This window comes from Gallus gallus, chromosome Z (genome assembly GCF_016699485.2).
Source record: "Gallus gallus isolate bGalGal1 chromosome Z, bGalGal1.mat.broiler.GRCg7b, whole genome shotgun sequence".
Classification (NCBI taxonomy): Eukaryota; Metazoa; Chordata; class Aves; order Galliformes; family Phasianidae; genus Gallus; species Gallus gallus.
This window is the reverse complement of record NC_052572.1, coordinates 55,458,387-55,483,315: the sequence shown is the minus strand read 5'-3', so window position 1 is coordinate 55,483,315 and position 24,929 is coordinate 55,458,387. Positions and strand designations below refer to the sequence as shown.

Genomic DNA, 24,929 nt, shown 5'->3' with positions numbered 1-24,929 from the left:
TGGTCTAGCACCTGTTGTCAGGAGAATTTTAATTAACTTTCACCTGTATTCTTTTTTCCTTCTCATTTTCATTGGCTAAGAGTTTTGTTTGTCTTCTCTGTTGGCATCAACAATGGTAGAGTGTTGAGTATGTACTGTTAAATTCACACTTTCTGGTTAAATCCTCTCCTGTTCTCAGAAGCTTTCAGAAAAAAATGGAAACTAAATTCTTTCATTTAAGTCTGGATTGGTTTAATTGATTATTTAGTCATGCACTGAAAGATATGGATGTGTTGTGTTGTGGAACTTTTATTTTGCTGGGTATGAGCAGAGATGCTAGAAAGAAACATTGAGTTCATGATGAGCTCTGTGGCAGTGTTGTGCGTGCCTTCAGGGGAACTGGATTGTTATCTGTGGTGACAGTACTGTGTGCTGTTACAAAATGGCTTACAAGTGAGGCCTGATCATAGCAGTAACAGAGCTGCATGCAAGTGCTTTGCAACCTCCAGACAGCCTAATTATTTAAGAGGTACAGTTTGTTTAATAAGCTGATAAGAATTGGAGCTCTCTTTCCGTTGGAGGAAAAGGAGCAGAATGAGGGGTTGTACCGTTTCTCTAATCTGACTTACCAGACTGGTCTTCTCTTTCCCTGCTCATATGAAGAACCTTTTTCTGAAAACTTCAAAGATAGGTAGGTGGCTTTCACCAGATCAGCCAGGGAAGACATCTCAAACTGTGATAGCTGCCTGTCATCACTTTCATGTCATTAGGGTTTTGTTTCAATGTAGCGTATTAAACATCTTTATCAGGAGGAACTTCTAGTGAGGCTGCTGATGTGTCTTGTAGAGCTTGACTTTTCCATTCCTGTGAACCCTTCAAGGCATTCAAAATGCACTTCATTTGGAAGGGAAAAAAAAAAAAAAAGACTAATGTCTATAGAAAAGCTAGACATGATACAATTGGAAAGGGTGTGCTAATAAATTGTCTTCAGACTAACACAGCTGTCTTAGAAGAAGGTAATTCCTGCTTTACACTTCCTTAAGAAACTGCAATTACATGCTTCACTGGGTTTAGAAAGTTACCATGGATTCTTGTATATTCTTGTTTTCATATTGCTTTTATTTTTTTTTTGTCCATGTAAGATTTTATCCATGTCAAGTAATAGGGCTAGAGGAGAGAGAGAAACTCTTTCTTTTGAGAGATTTTACAAAAATAATCCGAATGTCTTAGCATTTTTCCTTTCATACCCTCCCCCTACTCTTCTTACAAAAAGAACAAAAAGAGAAATGAAACAAAAGCCAGATAATTCAGGTAAATAGTGTTTCTATTTTGAAAAGAATACTAGGAACTAATAATCCCCTTGGTACTGGAAACAATGAACTTTTGGTTTCCTCATTTTTCTCCTGGACAGAGTTCCTGGCTTTCTCCCGGGAGGTCTGCTAAGCTCACTGTCTTCTCCACCATCTGTACTATCCAGTCTTGTTTGGTTTGAGCAGCTCTGACTTCTCATCCTTTGGGGGCTTGGTACCCCTGCTGTGGCTGTGGGGGTAGCCTGCCGTCTCCCTGTGTGATTGCAGGCGTGTGAGGATGAAACAGGCACCAAAGAGTGAGGTTTTAGGAGCAGTGGATGGGGAATGTGAGTCTCAAAGTCTTGAGAAGCTGTCTTATGTGAGAGATAGTGAGGAACAGTGTAACATCCCTTCCCCTTCCACTCCCTGGATGAGGGTAAGAAAGCAGGTTCATTAGCAGAAAGCAGAGTGGCAAGTCATCTTGGAAGCAGGATTATATGATAGAAACCTTTCTTCTGGAGGCCATGAGATTCACAGATACAAATGTTATTACTGGTGGAGTTCTGTCTGCCATGGGCAGTTTGTTACTGCTTTAACTCTCACCAGATTTCATAACATAAACAGGATGTGAATGTTGAAGTATGCCGTAAGTCTTTAATAGCAAGAGTTGAAAACTTGTAATTGGCAGTCAGGTGTCTAAGTGATGGAGCTCTGAAAGTCAAGCTATTATGGGACAGCAATGACGTACTTATCTCAGGTAGATCAAAACAGGCACCTCACAAGTGCTGACCTTTTGCTTGGCACTTACAGTGCATGTAAGTGAGGAGAGGGTTTTGAAAACCAAAGAACTAGAAATAATGGTGCAAGATTGAGGGTAGCTGAGGGCTTTATGCACCTAACAAAGTGTAATTTTTAAGTGGAGGAGGCAGGTTGGTGCGGAGAAGTTAACATCAACTCAACCTTCTTGATGTTGGCCATTATGCTCTCTTAAAAGCAATGGGAGGCAATAAGCTGGACAGAATTGCCTTGCCCTCCTCTACTATATAGTGTTATATCTGGCATGTATATTGTGTCTGTCTCCTAACTATTGTGTTTTGGTTTTAGGTCACTTCCCAAACAAAGCTATGCCCTCAGCAGGAACATTGCCCTGGATACAGGGGATCATCTGCAATGCCAACAACCCTTGTTTCCGCTACCCAACACCAGGGGAATCTCCTGGTATTGTTGGAAACTTCAATGCGTCCATGTGAGTCTGCTTGCTTTTTCCTCATCTCTTTTCTTTGGGGAGCATATGGAAAGGGCATATTTTGAAGTCACCTGTTCTTTGTGTAACCCTGTGCTGTTGAGAACCAAGTCCGTTCTCTTACCAAGCATTCTGAATTCAGCCCATATAAAGGTGAGATGCAAGGTCTGTTTTCCAGAGAGCCCCTTTCCCTGGCTAACAAACCGTGAAGATGAATGGTGTACGAGTGAGAAACAGTCTAAGAGCAGGATCTGATGGGACTCTCCTTCTTGTCGTTTATTGCTGGCTAATGTATTGCAGGAAGCTTTTCTTACTGTCAGCATTGTTACACCCTGCCTTGTTTGCTGAATTTGTATGGTCAGGACAGCTAAACGTGATGCAGAACAAAAGGTGCCTACAACCTGGAAGAACACTTGAAAAGGGACAAAGACATATTTAAATTATTGAGCTTCTAAGTGGAAGCAGTTTACAAGCAGCAGGAGACCCTCTCCATCCTAATCTGAACTGCTTTCAAATGCTTGGAGGTTACCAGCCTAACTTGGTTTGACCCTGCTTTAGCAGTCCTCTTTTATTAGGCTCCTTAATTTTCCCAGGAATCATCACCAAAGAAAGGGTTCATTGTACTGGAGAGAGCAGTGGCATAACTGAAGGGACTGAAGTTTGAAACTGGGACATGAAATTTTGTCTGTGGATACTGGCTTACAGAGCTGATGACTGCTGTTTTTTTTTCCTTGTTGTTTGTTCGTTTTCCCATCTCTTCCACCAGAGTTTCCCGCCTCTTTTCAGATGCCAAGAGGTTACTCTTGTACAGCCAACAGGACACAAGCATAAAGGATGTCCAGAAGGTCTTGGCAAAACTGCGGAAACTGGGAAACTCCTCTGGCTTAGGTAAGGGCATGGTGGAAGGAGCCATGTACATCCGATATTGTTTTTCTGGTTAATTCTGCACACGTGTACATTCAGCATCTCTGCCCGTGACAGGGAGACTGGAACCAGATGATCTTTGAGGTCACCTCCGAACTAAGCCATCCTGTGATTTCTGAAATGTACAAAAACAGGAAGGTGCATACTTACCACTGCTTGCTCATTGAGCACTTTCCCATCTCGCAGAAGTAGCTTAAACCTCTCCAAGTCAGAGCTCTGCATGCTCTTCAGATTCTTTTGTGGAAGAGAAATGATGTTAAGAATAGCAGCTATTTTGGGTGTGGTATTGCAATCCTAAAACCATTGAAGTGAATTAAAATGCTTACGTTCTCCAAGGACTTTAAGTAGAGGGTGCTTTGGAAAACAGTACTTACTTTCCTGTTTTGTCAGTGAAGCAGCATACCCCTTATGGCTGGAATTTACGTCTTTACTCCATAAGCTGACTAAGTTGCTGATGGAGGGCAAATAAGGAGAAGCTGATGCTGGCTTATGGTTTGCAGACTGAAAGCTAACTATTATCAGTGTCAGATGACAATTAAATCTTCATTTCCCTTCTTGGTTTTTAGTTTCCCTGGGACCATTTGGAGTGGGATACTTTATTCTCTGATATTGTTCAACAGGATTTTGAATTATAAACTCCAAAGAAAGTGTTTTGTCCTGAAGGTCCATTACTGCCCTATTTGTCATAGAAACTGAAGATCTGTATGTTTTTAGCTGACATAGGAAGGTCTGTCATGCTTTCTTGTCTGTCTAAATGAAAAAAAGTGGCCACTGTGAGATCACACAGAAAGCTTGCAGCAGAACTGGGACTTGCAACACCTTTACCCTATCTTGGGGAATGTGACTGGTTTCTCATTATTGCCAAATTTCTCTGACATGGCAACATGCTAGAATTTTTTGGGGCACTCTTCTCTGAAAGATTATTTTTCTTGACTAATTTGTTGGTGCTGCACACTTCTTTCAGAAGCAATGGAAATGAATGATTTAGGAAGAAAAAAATACTTAAGAGAGTGGACAGCACAGCCACTGAGTGTTTTCAGCTACAGTGGAGGCAGTCAGTGGTATTTCAGAATTTTATGCAAGTTATCCCTCATTTTCCTCATTTTACAATTACAGTACTCTTTTCATCTGAGCATGACTCATGCTCCATGAAGGAAAATACCTGGTGGGCTGTGAATAGTTTCACGTGTCTAACGTGATCTGACCATACTTTTAAGACTGAGGTCTCCTTTTTATGTTCTTTATTGTGTTTCTAAGTACAATGCGGCTCACTTTGATATAGTCTGTCCTGTTACTGACAGGTTGCCAGATGTATGCTGACTATGTACAGACAGGTGTACAAAACCTTTGTTGTGGATCAACAACCCTCCTCTCTCCCTTCAGGGCTGTGCAGAATCCTGATGTGATCAGATGTGCAGGTGTTGATGCGAGCTACTGCCTTTCTTTCAGCATTAATTCATATTTATCCTTACATGTAAATGACATGCTTCATAGCTGGGCTCAAAGTCTGTAGTGCCAGGCAGCACCATCATTTTTGTTGTTTTTTTTTACCTCATTTTGTGGGGAGGAGAGGGTATGTGGTGAACCCTTTACACAGGGACAAACCTAAACACAGAGATGATAATAAACATAGCCAAAATCAGCTACAGTGACTGTATTCCTCAAGGAGAGATTGAAAAGACTTTTGAAGGAACTTGTCAAACTCTTGGTTTATCTCTGTGGTGTTCTGGGAAGAAGCCCTGCCTCTGGGAACAACAAAAGTTGTCACAAGTCTCTGCACTGCTGTCTGCAAGTTAGCTCTACCAAGGAGAGAAGATAATGGTGTTTTGTATTGAAACATGCAGTGAGCATCAGATACGGACATTTGTAGGAGCACGATCGAATCTGTAAGCTGAAGCTCTCATTGCTGGGAAGGCTTAAGGGGGAGGAGTGATTCCAAGAAACATTTCTCACAGGGAGTATTGTACAGGAGAAAAGTCAGAATGCTTGTGTTTCTTTGTAGTATAAAGACTAGTGGACTGACTGCAAAAAACAAGTGTCTGACAAGTCATCAAACATCCTATTACTGTAATAAAGTATTTCAAATGTGTAGTCAAAAAATTATATATCAAACCTCTGTGTCATTAGGATGACAGACTGCCCATTGTTGGTATGGCCTGTAGGGAACAAAGCTTGTTTGTCTTTCTCATAGAAGCATAGAATGGCCTGGGTTGAAAAGGACCACAATGATCATCGAGTTTCAACCCCCCCGCTATGTGCAGGGTCGCCAGCCACTAGACCAGGCTGCCCAGAGCTACATCCAGCCTGGCCTTGAATGCCTCCAGGGATGGGGCATCCACAACCTCCTTGGGCAACCTGTTCCAGTGCCTCACCACCCTCTGAGTGAAAAACTTCCTCCTAATATCTAACCTACACATCCCCTGTCAAAGTATAAAACCATTCCTCCATGTCCTTCCTGTACTGGGGGCCCCGGGCCTGGGTGCAGTACTCCAGATGGGGCCTCACAAGAACAGAGTAGAGGGGGACAATCACCTCCCTCTCCCTGCTGGCCACCCTTTTTTTTAATGCAGCCCAGAGCACGGTTGGCCTTCTGGGCTGCGGGCGCACACTGCTGGCTCATGTCCAGCTTCTCATCCACCAGGACCCCCAGGTCCTTCTCTGCAGGGCCTCTCTCGAGGAGATCTTCCCTCATTTCATATAAATACCTGGGATTGCCCCGACCCAACTGCAGCACCCTGCACTTGGCCTCACTGAACCTCATTAGGTTTTCATGGGCCCACTTCTCTAGTCTGTCTAGGTCCCTCTGAATGGCTTTCCTTCCCTCCAGTGTATACTGAGTGCACCACTCAGCTTGGTGCCCTCCACAAACTTGCTGAGGGTGCACTTGATGCCATCGTCTGTGTCATTGATGAAGATGTTGAAGAGCACCTCTCTTCACAGAGATGTGTGAGGAAAAGCTTAAATTCCTTCCTCTCTGAGATATTTCCCCTGCTAAGCAAAAGCTAAGCAGACAGGAATGGTGAATGTCAGATGTGAGCATGCTTCCAAAACTGAAGGGATGCCCTGAGTAAATACAAGCCACCTGGTGTACAGGAGTAAAGCTCCTTTGCCTACCTTTGTACAGTCATTTCCTGCAATTAGTAGGAGGACTGATTACCTGATGAGTAAATCATTCTTAAAAAAAATTCTAATACCTCATTCATTCCAGGTCTAGCCTGGACCTGAAGCATCTTGAACCATTGATGTGTACAAGTATAGCTTTGCAGCTTGCATTTTCCCAGTGAGAGTAACAGCATGCTCCCTACCTTGTGACTGGAGCTCACCTGCAGTTTCTGCAGCTCCCTCTTACTCTTTTAGGCTGGTTTGATGTCCATCTTCCACACACTTCCACTGCTGCTTGAGACTTTGAAAAAAGCTTCATGATCACCGTGTAGGCAGCCTATTGGTCTGTATTTCTCTCAGATCTTTGAATTGATGAAGAGAGCTTGTCAAAGTCCTTTGTCTTCAAACTTGTTTTCAAAAACAACTTTCACAAACTAATGTCCAAACTGGGACTGTTGGTGCTTAAACTGAAATGTGGCACATTCTGAAGGTTAGGGAAGGGATGCTTGCTTAACATATCATGGTACTTGCCAGGAAGTCAGGAGGAGGCTTGGTTAAACACACAAGGTAGGGCCAGGAGATTTTGTTAGGCAGTGCTTTGCCCTTGTGCCAACAGGCTTTGTGTCTTTGTTGTTTCATGGTGTGATAAGAGGTGATCCCTCGGAGCAATATGGTCTTCCAGGAGATAGAGAAATAGCTCCTGATCTCTGCTGCTTCTAGCTCCAGAGCTCTTCAGTTAAGAAAGGAGAGTGAGCTCAGTAGGAAACAGCCAATCCTCTACCTACAACACCTTTCTAGCCAGGAGAAAACACTAACCAGTGATGAGAGGGACTTCAGCACCTGCAGCTATCATGCTGCATGGGGACTGCTGTTCATGACTGCTTTCAGCAAGCCATGAAATCTATGTGGATGCACACACATAGCACAGCACAATCGATTCTGTGGACAGATGCCACTGCCCTCTCCTTGCTAGCACTTGTTACCTCTCTGTCCAACAATGTCACCAAGGTCTTCTACATACATATGATAAAGCAGACTGCAAATCAGAACAGAGAGTCAAAGACCTTGGTGTCTGCTCTTCCAAGAGCATGACATGGCTGTTGGGATTGCACCCTCCCATAGGCTTGGCTCACTGGCAGCAGGCACTGGCTTTGTAACCGTAACCTCGGCGCTGCTTTAGTGGAGGATAAAGTGGTACGAGAAATAAGCATTCCTTCTGTTCTGGAAAGTGAAGGTACAGCTTGCTTTTGGCTCTGAGGCATCCATTCTTTTTATTCTCCTCTCTACAATGCTTCCAAACGTTTTGCTCTGCAATGTCATGGGATAACAAAAATTGAAAGGTAAAATTAAAGGCATTTTCTCTGGTTGTTACTAACAGTTACACATAGAAGCCAGTTAAGCTGGTGTTTACTTCATTGCTCTTAGTTTTCAGTGATCCCAAAGGGCATGTTTTTATTTTCCTTGAAACCAACCCAACTAAACAGTAAGGGAGCGATGAAATAGGCAGGGGGAAACAAACATTGCTGAAGAAATTGCATCAGATCTTAGGCTGTTATTCTACACGTGCCCTCCCTTTCCTGGTTGTTTGCTAGATTACTATCGCCCACAGTGCAGGAGAAACGTCAGCTGGGTGGCATCATCTGCTGGTGTTGCACCTTGATGGCTCTAAGTCCTGTAAAGACAGGCTGATGGGTCTGCAGGGGGTCCAGTCAGGGCTAATGGTGCTACTTCTGTTTCAGCAGGTAAAGACTGATGAAGGGTTTGGGCTGAACAGTGGCCTTGGGAGAGGCTTTCTGGTGGTATGTGACATGCTGTATGATTATTAGGGTGCTCAGTGAAACAGGATGTTCTGCATTATCTACTAGATGACTAGGAGGTGATAGATAACTCCCTCTTCAGTGTCTTCTCCTTAATAAAAATAACTCCCCACCCTCAAGCTAAACATTTGAATCTGTTCTTACACCTGCTCACATCGCCGTAATTAAGCAAGTTCTCTCCCTGATTTATTTGGAAGGATCCTAGCAAAAACCAGCCAGGCTAGAAGAGAACTAACAAACCATATGTCTAGATGGCTTTCATGCCCGGAAACACCAGTGGTTGCAGTGTGGCATTCCTGGTATCTCATGGTAGGTTGTAAATACACAACTGGGTGCTCTGATACTGTGCTCCGTAGTGGCATGTGGGCCCTTGCCTTTCCTTTAGGGTCCACTAAACACTGCCCTGTTGTAACAGTGGAGCAGTCATGATGCTCAGGGATGTTCCAGAAAGGCCAGTTGTTAAACATGGTTTAATTTTAATGTGTTTCCAGTATGTGTTACTTTGCGTTAGCCCTCAGCAGAGCACCCCAGGAGGTTTTTGGCAGTCTTCAGGCTGCTGCTCTCAGCCCAAGGCATGCAGCCAGCAAGGGGAGCCCAGGTCTGTGTGGAAACAGATGTAATTCTGCTTTGGTCAGATGTGGTCGTTCAGGATGGAGTACATGGAAGAAGCTGCCAGCATTGGATACTCAAATTGTTCTGTCATGTGGCACGTGGATTAGTTAGTTAGAAGACTCAGATGTGTACAGCAGCTTTCCCACATTTGCCTCCTTACTTTTTTTTTCACATCATTGAGTCTCTGAGCAGGCACAGGTGTCAGTGTCCTTGTATATATATATATATATATATATATATATTTCTTCCCTGAGGTGAATTGGAATTGTGCAGGCAACTGTGAATCTGGTAGAAAAACCTTTCCAAAGCCTTGGAAGAGAGCAGTTTAACTCCCTTACTGCAGGTAGTGAGTAAAGTCTCTGTGTCAGTCCAGAGGGTTCATTTTTTCTATTCTGAACTCCAGCAGGTAGGCTAGCAGTCTAGAGGTACCAAGACTGAAAAGACTTATTAAAGCATTATTCATCCCAAATTTTGTGCTCTTCAGTTAGCTGTGCAACTTTTTGTCAGTGTCATGGCATGGTATTTGCGGAACTACTTGTTGGCTCACTTATCACTTCCACTGAAGTCTGCTTGTGCTCTTCTTAATATTTCAAAGGTGAAGACAAGATTAAAGTAATAAAATAATGCCGGTAGAGGTTTAGGTACAAAGGTCTACTGTGCTGTTAAACCTATTATCAAGAGAATCATTCTTGCTTCCTACACGAGCTTTTGGAGATTTTTATTGGTAACAGCATTGTTGTTATGTGACTGTGCCTACAGGTTGGGATGGGTAATCAGATACAGAATAATATGCACTGCTGTCTTGTGGTTCTGCAGAACTGGGCTTTGTTGCCTGCTTTTGGCCTGAGCTTCCCTTCTGCTGAGATGCTATTGTAGTGAGAGGCATAAATTTATTCCAGCTTGCTAGCTGGAATAGGTAGAATATCTGTATGTGTGAATGTAAGGGGGAAATATTAATGTATGTTTGGAAGTGGAATTCAGAATGTTCAGTCAGCATTACGTTATGTCTGTAGATGTACTGTAGCTGTACTGTACACATGCTGTAGCATTTGCATTGTAAGTGATGAGCTTGAGTAAAATGCTTCAGAATCACGTAGCAGAAGACAATGTTCCGTGTTAAAAAACATGCAAGAAGAATCACAACGATGTCAGCATTGGACTGCATTGGCAGAGGGCTGCGCTGGCATTTTGGTCACTTTTAAGGCTCACTATCCTGATGGTGCCAGCTAAGAATTTATCTGCAGCATAACGACCAGTGCCCATAGTTACAACTTGCCACACTGCTTCTACAACAGACTAAAAAAATTTAAAAACATAATTATACTTTAAAGGCACTGTGTTTATCTTAACATTAATTTGTCTGTATGGAGACAGAAAATAAAACCAGAATTGCTTATTGTGCTTTTCACAGTGTGTTTGGTATCAGCTGCAGAAACAGGACAGTAGGAAGGTTCTGAGTGGTTTCTTCAGTCTCCTAAAACTCTCTTAAGCTGACTTCAACGCTGACTGTTACCCATAACCTGCAAATAAAATCAACTGTTAAATAAACAGTTGCATCTTTCATGCTCTCCTATTATCTCACTTACATATAGAAATAACCTAATCAGCAGAGCTTCCTAATAAAAGTAGTATGCTGCTGAAAATGCATTCCTAGTGTTAACTCCACGTTGTGTTTATTTTCTCGGTTCTCCATCTGAGAATTTCTGTGTTTGTTCTCAGTGACTCCTCATCTTGGTAGACTGCCTAATTTGTGGAAGATTGTGTTTGGTTTGTTGGATGAGAGAGGGAGTAACAGAGCACTAATAGCAAGCACACTATGAAAGCAGTCTCTTGGGTTCAGCTATTCTCAGGGCATTTCCATAGGCTCTCTCATGAAAGTGGCTATCAGGAAATTGCCACAGCTGGAAAAAGTCCTGTCCTTTTTTTTGTATCTGACTTGGTACTGAGGCTGGAGTGTGTAATTTTGATCTGACCTACTGTATCTCTGAAGTTGATATTTAATTCTGGAGCCTGCTCAGGTAGTAATACATTTAATCTTCAGTGCGTATTACAAACATTTATTATCTAATTCTACAGCATCCCTATGAGTTAAGTAAATAAACAGCTGTCAAGGAAGTGGAGTCCTCCTTTTGCAAGACAGTAGCATGTGACATATTTTTAAATGTAGTCAAGGTGCAATAAACGATGATGGCTTTGAAATATTGTTGATGTTGAATCAAGGTTCATTTTTATCCAGGCGACAACACTGTTGACCACTTTCTTTGAAAATCCATTAAAAAAATGGATTTCACTAGTCTGCCTTTTTCATGAGGAATGCATTCTGTTTGATTTACTTATTTTTGTTCTAAAATGACTGTCAGCATTGGGATTCTGGCTAAAATCAAACATCATATTCCAGCTGCCAATCTTCTTTCTTGCTTCAACAAACAGCAATGTTGTTTACCTTCAGTCCTATCTTTCTTAGTGTTGCTACATATTATCAGGTAGTGATTACCTTTTCTGGGAGATGAATTTCTAGTTCAGGTTGTGATTTCTGCTTGTTTCACTTGTTTTCTGCTTGCTTCACTTTGCACGTTACTTGTTCACAAAGTTGGAAAAATCCTTTGAAATGGAGTGGAAATGCTGCAGACTATGAAGATGTTACTGAATTTTAGTAATTAACTGAGCTTGTTAAAACTGAGTATTGCTCCTGCCTCTGTGGAATGAGATTCCTTGACTGACAAAAAAAAAGCTCCACTGTAGGTTTTGCCCTGTTTTTTTCATGCTGACTTGGCATTACTGAGATTCACGTGGAGGATACTGGGGCTGACCTGTGACATATATCTTCTATAAACAGCCAGAGTTTCTTCCCCTTTCTGTTCAGCTTGGATTTTAAGGATGATGCAATAAAAGACCCAATTTTAAGGCATTTAAAAATCCTTTCCTGTTGGTTTCTTAGCTTTACTGCTCTTCTAAATGGGTAACTTTCTAGAGGCAAATTCTGCTTGAGAGTTAGATTTCTGTTTGACAGCGGTAGGTTTGCGTGAGTACAGTCAGTGCAATCAGAACTTACCAAGCATAACCTGTTACACCTCAAGACCTCCCTTCCATGCAGTTCTCTGTGTATTTTAGCACATGTCCCTTAAACCTAGTTGGACCATATCTGAGGCTGACTGAGCACACGCATACCAGAAGTGGATTTGTTGATGGGGCAAGGATAGCTTATGGTAAAGATAGCAACATCTCAATCTGAATGCTTATTCTGATTTGTACAACTAGCTGCTAAGCAAAGAACCAGCTGTTGTCTAACAAACAAAATGGCACTTCAGAACATTAAAAAAAAAAAACAAACACCACCAAAGCCCTTTGTTGCTTTCAGTCAAGGCATGTACATGAAAGAAAGGTGCCCCAACAATTGCCCTTGTGCTACAGGTGCAGGTTGTGACAACATCAGCTGTCATCAGATGTGCTCTGCTCATTCCCTTCTCTGTTCACACACGCGCGTACTACCCAGCTGGTTGGGAAAACATTAACTATGGTGTTGTAAAGCCAGGGAACAGAAATCAAGACAATGGATCAATTCTTTAAGCTCACAGTTGTCCTCATCTATGCAGTCTGCTTCCTTCCTTTTCACATTACTTTGTACTAGTAACTGATGAAAGTAAAAAGAATTTTATCAAGATGTCCATGTAGGTAATGCTCAAGGTTCCTTCATCAGAACACATTTTTCTTCCACTTGATTGGGCAGGTCATGGATTGTGAAGCATATAGGACTATGTTCCTAAAGGAACAAGTGGCACTGCTCTTCGCAGTGTTTACTTGTATTGTTCTTGCCCTCTGCATGAAACAGGTGGCACTAATTCTGTTCCAAGTAATGTACTCTAAGACACATTTTAAATAGGCAAGATACCAGTACTGAAGGGAGAAAATGATCAATATATGCTCCATCCAAAATGACACTGAACTGAATGAAGGATGAGCTCCTCAGACTACCCAGGCAAGGTCTTTTCTGAGCTTGCTGATACAAGTAGCAAGGCAGCATAGCACTTCAGATACAACAGACATGATCTCTGGCCAAGACAGACATCTCTGGTGTGTGAATTTGGGCAGCCCACTTCCACCGTGCGTCTGCTTTTCAAACCATGTTTTTCAAAGGCTGAAAAAGTTTTTTGGCTATTTTGAAAAGCTATTGCTCAACGATCTTGATTTGTATTAGCAAAGGGGCTGAATGGTTGCAAAGGTTTCCCTAAACTTGTCAGAGAATGTATTTTCTTGTTTCAGTGCAGAAGCTGGATTTTATTTTCCTTTGGACTTGAACCTTAAAAATAAAACTGAGCTACATTATGGATGGCTTTCTAATGTTCATCTAAACTGAAACGTAGGGAGCAGTCACGAGGGTTTGAGGTCTTTTAGATGTAGGCGTACGTTCAGAATAAGTAGATGGTGCTCCTGCTTAAATTATTTGAGCTATGGTGATTGGCTGATGCTTGTAAATATTCAGTGTTTTGGCTGTCTTTTCGGATTGGCTTGAGCCTGGGAAGCAGCTTGTTCTGGAGCTAGGTTTTGCTGTTGTATGCTTGATGAGGAGCGTGAGGACTTGGCCCTCAATCTAGAAGTGACGCTGCTTCCTTACAGCAGGGAAAACAAGATGCGCTGTGATCTGCTGACTGCAGCCTTGGTATCATCTTGAGCCAGATGTGAGCTGAGTTCCCCGAATCTGTTCTGAGGGTGAGGAAGGGAGATGCAGTTTCACACTCAGAGAAGGTGTGGCTTTTTTCTTGCAGTGCAAAGCCAAGCAGTGGGCCTGCAGGACAGTCAGGCTGCTTTGATCCTGGGCAGCTCTTCCTGTTATTTTGCTTACAGTTCACCAGTGCCCATACTGGTTTTGTAAGGAAAGTCTTTCAAATTGCACACCTGGTGCTGGGCTGCTGCTGTTTGGAGTAGTGTGGTGGTGTTTGGGTGGTTCTGCCTGCTTCAGAGCTTTGAAGGTGTTCTGATACAGGTATTTTATGTCTGTGTTTGAGCAGCAGTCTTCCAGATGCTTGCTCACGTATCCAGCTCATGAAAATCCTTCCACTATTAGTAATGGTCATCTGATTAAAATGTCCAGTTCTGATCTTTCCTATGACTTGAATTTCCACTGAATTTGAGGTCACTTGCCCAAGTATAAGCAATGCTGGACTGGGTTCTTGTTGGTTACAGCTAGTACTTCCACTTAGATCCATGATTTTTAATAGCATAATTTCATGCCGTGCATTCTGACAGCAGTGTTTGCCACTGGCATACTGTTTTTTGCTTTGTTTTGTTATGTTTTTTGCTGAATGTGACCACGCCATTTGTTTTCCAGTCTGTATTTATTGATTTTTAATGTATTTTACTGTGTCTCCGAGTTGATGTTTCAGAGTATTCAAAATCTGCATATTATCTAGGGCATAATGTTCCTAGTGCAGTCAAAATCTAAGCCTTATTTTTAGCAACCAATCCTTACCTTCTGGTTCTTGAGAAGCACTTCTGTGGCATTGCCAAGTATGTATTTTTTACTTCTGAGCTGGATTTGACAGTCAGAAACCTTCCCCACAGCCTGAAACACGTTCTGTATACCACTCTTGAAAATCAGTTTGTTGTAATAATGGAGCATCATCTCTGGTCACCTCTGAGGTCTGTCATCAGGGTGGTTGACAAGCCAGTTCATAGGTTGAGAGATGTGCAGCTTATCCTCATTTTACGAAAAGTACGAAGAGAATTTTCAACCCATTATAAGTGACGTGTGATTCGGAGCTCTGCTTAGAATCTGGTTCTGAAAACAGTGTATTTGACTTCTCTGAAAGCCTGCCTCTTTTATTGTACTGTTTGAAGCCCAAGTAGTTGTGGTTTTGTTTTGTTTTGTTTTCAGTAGGCAAACTGTATTTCACAGTTGTCTGTGCTGATAACAGTATTTGGCTTGCAGCAGGGGAATAGGCGAGAATATCTTTTCTGTGGTGTTATGTAAGACCTGGGGAGCGTGGGAGCTGGTGTGTATCCCTTCCTGGAAGCTCTGGAGGTTGCATTTGTTCACAGAACTGCTGTTGAGCACCATGTGGCTTTCACTTCTGGCTGGTGCCTGTGCTTGTTGATGGAGAGGCTTTCTATTGCCATGTTTGTCACATAGGAGGGGACCCTGATGACTTTTGGGACTTCAGGTAGTACCTAAGCAAAGATACAGCCTTGTGTTTCCTGCTGACTTTCCATGCAAGTTTGAAGCTCCTTTAAACTGTCTCTACATTCTTGAAGCCGACATGCCCCAGCTAAAAGCTAACTGATCTTTTGTACTTGTATCAGTGCAGTGTGTCAGCTGTGCTTTCTATCAGACTGATTGTGCTGGCTGCTGTTTTTACAGCCCTTCTAAGAAAAATGCTAGCTTAAGGGGGAATAGAGTTGGCTCCAGAGCAGTCTTCAGGCTCAAGTTGCATACTGACCTCCTGGCACTTCTCTTAGTATGCACAGGTGTTTTGTCCAGTGTTTACATTTGGGTCATGGTGAACAAAGCAACAACCTTCTACTGAAGGTGCCAAAGGTGGCCTGAAAGAGTGCTGTGTCAGGAGCTCCTGATCAGCAAGTTCAACAGATCAAAAGGTCAACCTGCCCACATCTTCCCTGTTCACTCTATTGCTGTTTCTTCTCCTGATCTTTTTCTAAACTCTGTGGCTGTTTTACTACACCATAAAGATGAGCTTGAAATCTCTCCTTGCACCAGAGATAGACATGTTGCAGCACTGGGACTTGTCTCTTGATGACAGTAAAATGGCGTGACTGGTGAACCTCAGGCAAGGTGAGCCTCTCGCAGGGGGAACCACTGTGATGTGCCTGCTTGTTGTGGCCATCCAATCACTTCTCAGTTCTCCATACTCAGATCCTCTGACAATTTTCAGCACAACAAGCAGGTAGGACAAGGGAAGTGAGCCCTCTACGGTGATGGGCAGGAAAGCGAGGACCTGTGGCACAGTGTGTACCTTTATTCCAGGAGACATCCTAGCTGCTGGAGATGGACAGGAGGCTGCCACCTCTCCATATACTTCACCAGAGGAGTTTGACATAACAGAAACATCAAAATTACAGACTCTTGTTAAATGAATGCTCTCTTGGGTATCAGTTAATGTCTCCACAGACAGCACTGTTATGTTTCTGATGGACAAGGCAGAGACTTATAGCCTACTACGAAAACACATCAAGCCATGACTGCAGAGGGAACAGCGCTTTGATTTCAAGCAAATTAGACTTGTGTTTTCACTTCAGCAGATCCTGCACAACAGGCCTGCTGAGCTGCTTGATTTCTTGTAAGCAGATCAGGGCACAGCCTTCTAACTTGTTCAGAGGGCAGTTTTAGCTCTTGTCAGTCTCAGTAGAGATACAGGCAGTTCTGAGAGCTATTCCCACAGCAACACAGGGTGAAGAATTCCTGCAGGAAAAGGAAAATTTAAACCACAGTAACTGCTTAAAAAAAAAAAAAAACTGTGTGCGTATATATACATATATATACGTGTGTGTGTATATATATATTTATATATCATATGTCACTTGATCATTCTTTCCAGATGTGTTGCTTGAAGCTAGGATTATGAGGGTGGATGAAAATTTGCGATCTTGCTGAAGCCCAACGGTGGGTCATCTGGAAGCTCTACTTTTCACAGTGGGCTTTTGGCTCAGTGGGGTATAACACTGTAGCAGACTCCTGTATTTGGAGATCATGGTTTCCTTAGGATGAGCATCAATTCATGAGTCATTCAGGTTTCAGTTACACTATTATTTTGTTCAAAAGCCTCTGTTTATGGGAAGTAGCCTCAGATAGCTCTGGTGTATAAATCAGTGGTGGGTAATGAGTGTGAAAACCAGATGAGGCATATAAGTGCACCTGTCACTTATTTTCTGAGGAGTACTCCCCATATTTTTTACTGAAAAATTAACACAAAATTGCAAAATGAGAGTTAATTCCTCTTAGTTTGTCTGCTCTGTTCCTTTTGCTATGTGAGAAATTGCTAAATGTTAAGGCAGCTCTCTAGCCAGAGTCCTCATGGTTATTACATGTGCAACTTGTAAATGCTTTCATCTGTGGAAGCTGAGACCAGCACTTGGTCCACTGGTAGACCATTCATATACTTGTGTCTTGCAAAAGCTTCTGTTGCTGTGGGTATGACTGGGGAACAAGCTCTGCCCTGGGTGAATCAGACCTCTGATATGTAGCCATACATTATATAACAAAACCAGGGAGCCTTGAGATTTTGTCTTCTGATCATGCCAAGGCCCTGTGGAGTAGCAGTGTGTAGGCCTGACAGGCAGGTATGGATGTATGTGAATTACTGCCCTTGCACTAAAGCTCTGAGGAGGTGCTCTGCAGCTCTCTCTCTGTAGAAGTGTGGTTTTGTCCCAGCGGGGAACCAGGTACTGTGATCTGAACCTGCTTCCCTCACTGGTTTCTTCTTTGTGTATTTACAGAAGCCTGCTGTCCCTAATAAAGCCAAACCTTTGTATGCCCCATCCTGTCTCACTGTTTCATCTTGCAGTGATGCTTTTATGCTAGTTAAAAAATGATTGGATTGCCTAATTATCCATCTGTGATGAGAAATAAAGGGCCACAGTTTAAAACAAGCTTCTCCATTGTCTTGATGCTTGGATGTAAGGAGCACAGACTTAGCCAAAAAGTAGTAGATCTGCAAACCACAATGGATACACACCAAATAGCACAGTTGTTTTCTGCCCTGAACATTCTCTAAGTAGAGACTGAAATTCCCCTGAAGATAAATAGGCATGCTTGTAGATGAGACACACTGCCATGCTTTTTTAATAGTTCCTAAATTAAATGGCACAAATCCCCTTTTTCCTCTTCCTTCACCCAATTTTGTGTAGGGACTTGCAGCCTCTGAAGCTGGGAATAAACAGGACATCTGACTGTCAGATTGTTTTCAGTCTGTTCAAGTCAGTTTTAAAAACTGGTTGAAAATCTGGTTTATTGTAGATTATGGGCACGGGCCCTTTCAGCACAAACCTCACAAATTGAAGTCAGACCTGGTGAGCTTTGTACTCTACAGCTCATTGAGAGATGTTGAAATAACATTTGTGTGCCTTTTATTTTTAGAAGGCAGTGTTCAGGATATGAAAACTGTAGCCACAATTTCCATGAGGTTTTCCTACCCTATTGTTTCATTTCTGAAAGACACTGCATCATTACATTTCTGAAGGAAGACATGAGCCCAGTGTGCTTCTAAGAGAAGCAAGAAAGAATAGGAGGGACATTTAGGTGAACGCTCCTGCTCTCTAACCTGGCTCCACTTTTTTTTTTTTTTCTCCTTCTTTTTTTTTGTCCCTCTTGTTGGCAGATGTTCTCAATATTGCTGGAAGTAGTAGCTGTTTGCTGTGGGACTAGTCATGGTCACATTAATACTAAGATCAGCAATTTAAAGCTGGTTCCTCACTTTATGTTCTCTTGCTCTCCTATTCCACATGAACTGTGTTAAGAGCTGGTGATGTGTTTCCAGGACGAGGACAGTAAAAACCTCTGACTCTGGAGAATGTGTGAGCCATGGGCATTTTCTTCACTGCACAATCATTGCTTCAGTTCTGATCTGCAAGGACATCAGATTGTTTTATCCATGATTTTTCTCATGATCCTACATAGCAGTGACTTGCTATTATTTATGGTGAACATCTTTTGTTTTCCACTTTAACATTACCAGTAATGTAGCCAAATGTGGAGGTTCTGTTTTTCTTTTCTAGTTCATATGGATGTCTCAAGCCTTTTTCTCTATTATCGTCACACTTATTTGTTTCTCAAGCTAGAAACGACCAGCCTAGCTCTATGCTCAGAAGTGAAGGTACTGAAAGGGTTGAGCTGTTGGGAAACAGTAAGTCTTGAACTCAGCCTCTTGCATTCATTCAAAACAACTGACTTGCCCTGTATTTCGTGAAGCCAGCATTTGTGAAATGCTGCCATGTGTGATTGTATAATCCTGACCTGTGATTTCAGAGAGGAAGGGTGGTTTTGTGGTTAAGGCACAAGACCGCCAGCTTTGGAGACTTCTGCTGGAGTCTTCCTTGCGTGACTTAGGGGAGACTCTTCTCCCTGTCCTGCATGGGAAGTGGACTTCTGTCTTCCTGCTTGTTTTATGTGTGTGGTCACTGTCTCCCACTTTGCTCCTGCACAGTACCTGAGTTGGAGCTACTGAGGAAATAAGCATGTTAGTAGTACTGGGTGTGCTGGCACGGAGGTGCTAATTCATGGTTTATAAGCACAGCCCTTGTTTGTTTTCTCTGCTGTCAGCTTTTCTTCCTTTGGGGTCAGGATTGCAGTTTCAAAAGTAGTCTATTGTGAATACCACCTACCTCACTATTTCTTCACTGGGAGACAGTAACATTGATTGCCATCCCACCAGAGGGATGGTTGACGTCAGATCTGATTGCGTTTGAGCATAGTGGCTCAGTCTGACCTCAGTCTGTACCCACTTTTGTGCCCGGGGCTCATCTTGGTTTGTGGGACCTGGGGATCTTAACAGGAGACCATACCATGTGGTGGTGATGGGGAGAGCCTGCAGGACTGGTTTTCTCTTGGAGGTGATGAGAGGTTGCCCTTTCATGTTAGCAAAGTGTGGAGGATGTCTTTCTTATGTGCCCCATAAGTGCTACAGTTGCATTGCTCTGTGTTGGCTGGATTTCAGTAGCCAACCGGACAAGTGCTTTTGGTCAGTCTGAAGTGGGAAAGAAGATGCATGAGTTAAATCATCTTTGAGCTGACATATTTTGCCTCCGTTTTTTTGAGTGACTTGATAGTGTGTCTCAGCTTTTGTATCAGGAAAGTATTACAGTTGTCACCCTCTGACTGTAAAGTGTGTTTCTCTACTCCAAGCATTTGCATTATTAGGTAAGCTTGGTAATAGCCTTCAAAAGACTTGTCTGTTTCTTTGTTTACTATTTTGGTGTGGTTCTTTCAGCTAAAGCCCTTGTGCTTCCTTAGGCCCTAGCGGGTGAGCAACCTTGTGGGAGAACGGTTGTTTTCAAGAGGAAATCTCTATTAACTCTCATATTTTTTAAACATCCAGGGCAGAAACTTAGACTGATGCCAGTGACTGTTGCTTTTGCATGGCTTCTCATGCAGGTCATTATGCATGCCTCCACGTCTGAGGGTGATTGCATGAGATATGGAGCCTCGAGCACTAGAAGTAGGACTGGACAGGGTGAAGGAGGCAAATGCACTGTGGGGAAGGCTGGCTGTTTGCCGTGGGTGGTGTGCAGTGTGACCGTGGTGTTGGGGTTTGGTCCTTTGGTCATGCAGAGCTCCTTTGTGTTGTCTTAAGAAGACAAGGGTTATGGCATGGGATCATGACAAGCCAGCTGGAAGCTAACTATTGTGTCACAAACTGTTCTGATAAGTTCATATGCTGGTAACTTTATGTTCTGTTCCCGTCATGTTTTCTTCCAAACGATGATGAAAACTCCTTCAGGCATTTGTAGGAGTTGCTTTAGAAGGCAGCTTTGATTTTCAGCAAATTGTAGTGCTGAGCAAGTCTGAAAATACTTGGCATGATGAAAAGGAAAGGGAAAAATGCCTCGTTAACTCTGGATTGGTTAATTACAGCTGTGGAAGATGGCAGATCATTCCTGCCCATCACGATTATGGAAAGGCCAGCAGCAGTCGTGGTGCCGCTCACGTTGTTTGCCTGCAGACACCTACTGCCTGCTTTCACAGGGCTGCTCAGCATCCCCGCTTTCCCCCCTCAAAAAGCAAACAACGAGCAATGAGGATATAGAAAAGTAGAAGGATTATTGGTCTGCTGCCTTTGTTTTTAAAAGTGAACGGCCCCTTTAAGAGGAGCATGAAATAATGGCTCTGATCAGGGACAGAGTAAATGAAAAAGCTTGCAAACATCTGATCTTCCCGTGCCAGGGTGCCTTCAGCCAGCTACCCCTTTGTCCCAACAGTTTCCGAACTGCAGATGATCTCACCAAAAAAAAAAAAAAAAAACCCAACAACAAACAAGGCCCAGAAGTGTTCGGGGAGCTCGGTGCCCTTAGGAAACAGCCGAGGAATCGGGGCTGGGGGTGATGTTTCTTTCAGCCTCGCTGAGCAAGCTGGGGAGCTGAACGCTGTGGTACGCTACAGCGGCAGCTGGTTTCCTTGTGAGGCTGCTGCTCTGCGGAGAGGGCGGGGGAAGAGAGAAGCCTTCGTCCCAGAGTAACCTCTGCATCGCCTCGGTGGAGGGCGGTGGTGGTGGCCGCTCGCGCGGAACAAGAAGGCGACGGGGCGTTTGTAACTGGAGATGTGGATGAGGGAGCAATGACCGCCAGTAACCCCGCGTGCTTCGTGCTGCCAGAGCCGAGTGCCTGGCTGGCTGCCTCACCGCCCGGCCTACATCAGCCCGGGCCCCGGCACGCAGCAGTGGCCTTGGCTCCGTGGATGGCAGCCAGTTCCTCGCAAGGGTTCTTCCCCAGGGTGGGTTTTCTTGCGGGTATTGCCAGCCCAGTGGAGCGAAAAGCACAGCGGGAGGGAAAAAATGTGTCATGTAACAGCAGCCGATGTTCCTGCTGGAGGGGCTGCCTGCGTGACTTCCCTGTCAGGGCTCGCTCTCTGCTGCTGTTTGCCATGGGCTCTTGTCTCTCTTCCTCAAGCAGAAAAAGTAGCATGACACCCAGCTGGCAGGCTTGGCATCTCCTGGAAATCCTCACCACAGTAAATCCCACGAGGCCTCCTCTCTCAGCTCTTGTGTCATAGCCGCTTTCCTCATCCCAGCTTATTTAAGCATGGCGAGGAACACGCTGGCCTCTTGAAAGAAAGAAACGGCATGAAGGGCAGTTGCTTAAGCTGTAGGTTTGTGAACTTTAATATTGTACATGGATTATAACCTCCAGATGGCTCCCCTCTGCTGTGGGGGTGGTATAAATTTGTTTTAAAGCTTAAAGCTCCAGTGCCAGTGGCTTCAGAAGGTGAGGCCTTGGGGAAATAAAATGAAATAATAAAGTGTTTGCAGAGATGCTGATAGAATGGTTGTTTCTTAAATTTGCACGTGATCCCATATCATCTGTTTTTTTGTGGGGGTTTTTTGTATCTGAATATGTTAGACTGTGACATATTTTATGGTAGAGTACAAATAGTTGTTTTGTAGAGCACATCTAAGTAGTTACTATTAGCATAATTAAATACAAGCCAGTAAATCCCTCCATGGTCCATGCACCAGCTGGCTCCCACATTCAATAATGACACAGGGATTAAGAGAAGCTCCATCTTTGTACAAGGCTAACACTGGCGTAGGTTTTGCCCCAGAGCAGGGGGACAGCTTGGTCTGCTTTGTTGCTTCTGCTTCTGACCAGTGTGCATGCAGATTGATCCCACGAAGTAAACAAAATTGATCTTAAAAACTCCTTTTATATATTTTTAGATAGAGGCATCATAGTTTGACATCTGTGAAAACTACCATTCTTCAGAGCATTTGCAAACAGCTCCTGCTTTCTTTGTGCTATTGTTTGTGTAATCCCCTCTGCCCTATTTGTCAGCTTTTGCCTTTCCTGTCCAGTGCTCTCACATTAATTTCCTTTTGGCTTTGCTCTGACTAAAATGTTGCTTTGTTTTGTCACCTTCCAGACTTGAAACTTCGGGATTTCCTGGTTGACAACGAGACATTCTCAGACTTTCTCCGTCATAATGTGTCCATGCCATCTTCAGCAGTAGAGGAGCTACTGGATGCGGAGGTCAATCTCCAGAAGGTAAAGAGCACTTTCAACCACTATTGTAATGGTTAGTATATTGTTTGTTTAACTATAATGCTGAGAATCCACAGTGCAGGACCCTTCTGTGCTGGGTGTTGTACAAAAACAGAGGAAGATGTAATCCTCATTTCTCTCCTCCTCCTCCTTACACTCAACTTACTGTCTTATTTTTGCAAGTTGTGAAAGGACTATAAGACCCACATGAAAGTGTTTCGATCAGCGTAAGAAAGTAGCCTCATATCCTTCAGGCTAAATAGAATTTTCTTTTTCCCATTTCTTTTTTTTTTTCCCCACCCAGTGAACCATTAGTTACGTTGGTAGTGCTGTTGGAACTGTTCTTCTTTGATTAGAAATAAAAAAGGGTTTGTTGTTGTTCTGCTACTGAGTGTGGACTGGAGTACAGTTTGTGTGCCGCTCTGACATGGATTCCTGCGCAGGAGAGGAAACTAAGTTTTTTGTTCTGTTACGTAGTACATGTGATCTCACGTGAAGCTCTGTTGTTCCCATGATTGTTCTTATAGACATAGGCTGCTGTGACTGGACTGGAGGCCCTGTCCATCTTTGTCAAGTTCAGAATATGTTTTTTACTAACCTGCATGAACTGGTCCACCTCTTGCAGCATCCTTTTTGCTGCAGAAATCAGATCTGGTTGCTTCAGACTTCAGAGGAAGACCCGTGGTCCTCTTCGGTCAGTGTGACTGCAGAAGAAGAAGGAAATCCATCCAGTCTGCTTCCCAGCTCCAGATCAGATCTCTTTGAATTGGAGTGATTAATAGTTCTTTCAAACTTTGTTTTCACGTAGTTACAGATGCTGCCTGCTTGCACATGTTGTCTCATTCTTCAGTGACTTCTGTCAAGCCATCTGTTTCAGTGCAGTTTGACACCTAAATATACAAGTTATAGATAAGCTGTATTAAGAACAGCGGAAAAAAAAAATCTTACCTGTTCTAAATAACAGGTTTTGTTTTATTTGAAACAAATTTGCTTGAAATTCATACTAAATCAAAACATCCTATGGGTGGTTCTGGAAAAGAGCGACTGAAAGAGTCGTTCTCTGAGGGAGTCATTCTCCCTCAAGTGATGGAAAAGCAGGCAGATTTTTGAGCACATGTTTTTGAGGAACGTATAGATGCTGCACTGAGGGACATGGTTGAGTGGGAAGTATTGGTGTTGGTGGAGGTTGGACTGCATGATCTTGAAGGTCTTTTCCAACCCTGGTGATTCTATGATTCTATGGTTTTTTGAGTGAACACTGAGACATTTCGGTTTTCTGTATGTCCACTCAGGGAAGCTGTTTTTCACTGAGCCCACATCTCCTGAAACTCATCCCAGTTCCATAGCAATATCCCCTCTTGAGCACGATTATGAAGTAATATTGATAATGCTGGCATGAAAAAGAGTCTATTTATTTCAGAAGGCTAGTCGTCTTGATGCAGGAACCATTCTGTTTATTCACCCCAGTGTACAGCATAGAAACGTCCTATTTTTGGCATCTGGATGCAGACTAAAGTTAAAAGTTTGCATAAGTGTTGCATTAGAAATTTCGATCTCATCTGCTTGTTTTCTGAACATAGTGCACTTTTTTTCTCCTGGATTGTTGATGCCCTTTTGGTTTTGAAAGACAAGAAAATTCTCAGACTTACCCAGCATGATTCAGGAACTGTTAACTTTTCTGGGATGTAAATCAATTCTCTTTATTTGTTGCTGGAGGTTGGGCAACTCATGTCGGGTATTACAAAAGAACAGAAGACATGAACCATAAAGCTGTTGTTCACAGTGTGTTCACAAAAAAATTGTTCACTCTGTCCAGCCCCAAGGCAAACAATCTTTTCAAAATAAGATTCCAGATTTTCCCGGTGTTCATAATCTTTATGAAGTGTGTACCTGTTTGCCAGGTACTTATTTTTTGTTCAGCAAACCCAGGTGCTGTACTGACCATAGTAAAGAAACAAACTTGGCTACCAGGTCTGAAAGGTACTTGTGATTATTCAGAACAATTTAATGCATTTTCTTCACAAACAAGGTGATTCCTTGTGGATGAGTAAACTTTATCCACTAGCAAACCATCACCTTAAATAAAAATATGCCTGTAAAAGAAGACTGTAGGGTCTTATCTCTTGTTTTCTTTAGTCTCTAGAATAATTCTTATTTTGGTAGATTATCTGCCCCAAAACACTGCAAGATGTTTATCTTTGCCATTAGTGAAGAGATGTATCAGAGCTACAGGAGAAGGTGATCCTGACCACACAGAAAATG

At 43.0% G+C, this 24,929-nt stretch overlaps 1 protein-coding gene across 2 annotated transcripts in view; it reads left to right on the top strand.

Annotated features, from left to right (window-relative positions):
• The window catches only part of ABCA1 (ATP-binding cassette, sub-family A (ABC1), member 1), a 94,415-nt gene that overhangs the window by 22,029 nt on the left and 47,457 nt on the right, over window positions 1–24,929 (top strand). For both annotated transcript variants that reach the window (NM_204145.3, XM_046905175.1), the window contains exons 4-6: window positions 2,373–2,514; window positions 3,278–3,399; window positions 22,549–22,670. In NM_204145.3, coding sequence (NP_989476.1) covers window positions 2,373–2,514; window positions 3,278–3,399; window positions 22,549–22,670 — 386 coding nt within the window. The remainder of the gene's footprint in view (window positions 1–2,372; window positions 2,515–3,277; window positions 3,400–22,548; window positions 22,671–24,929) is intronic.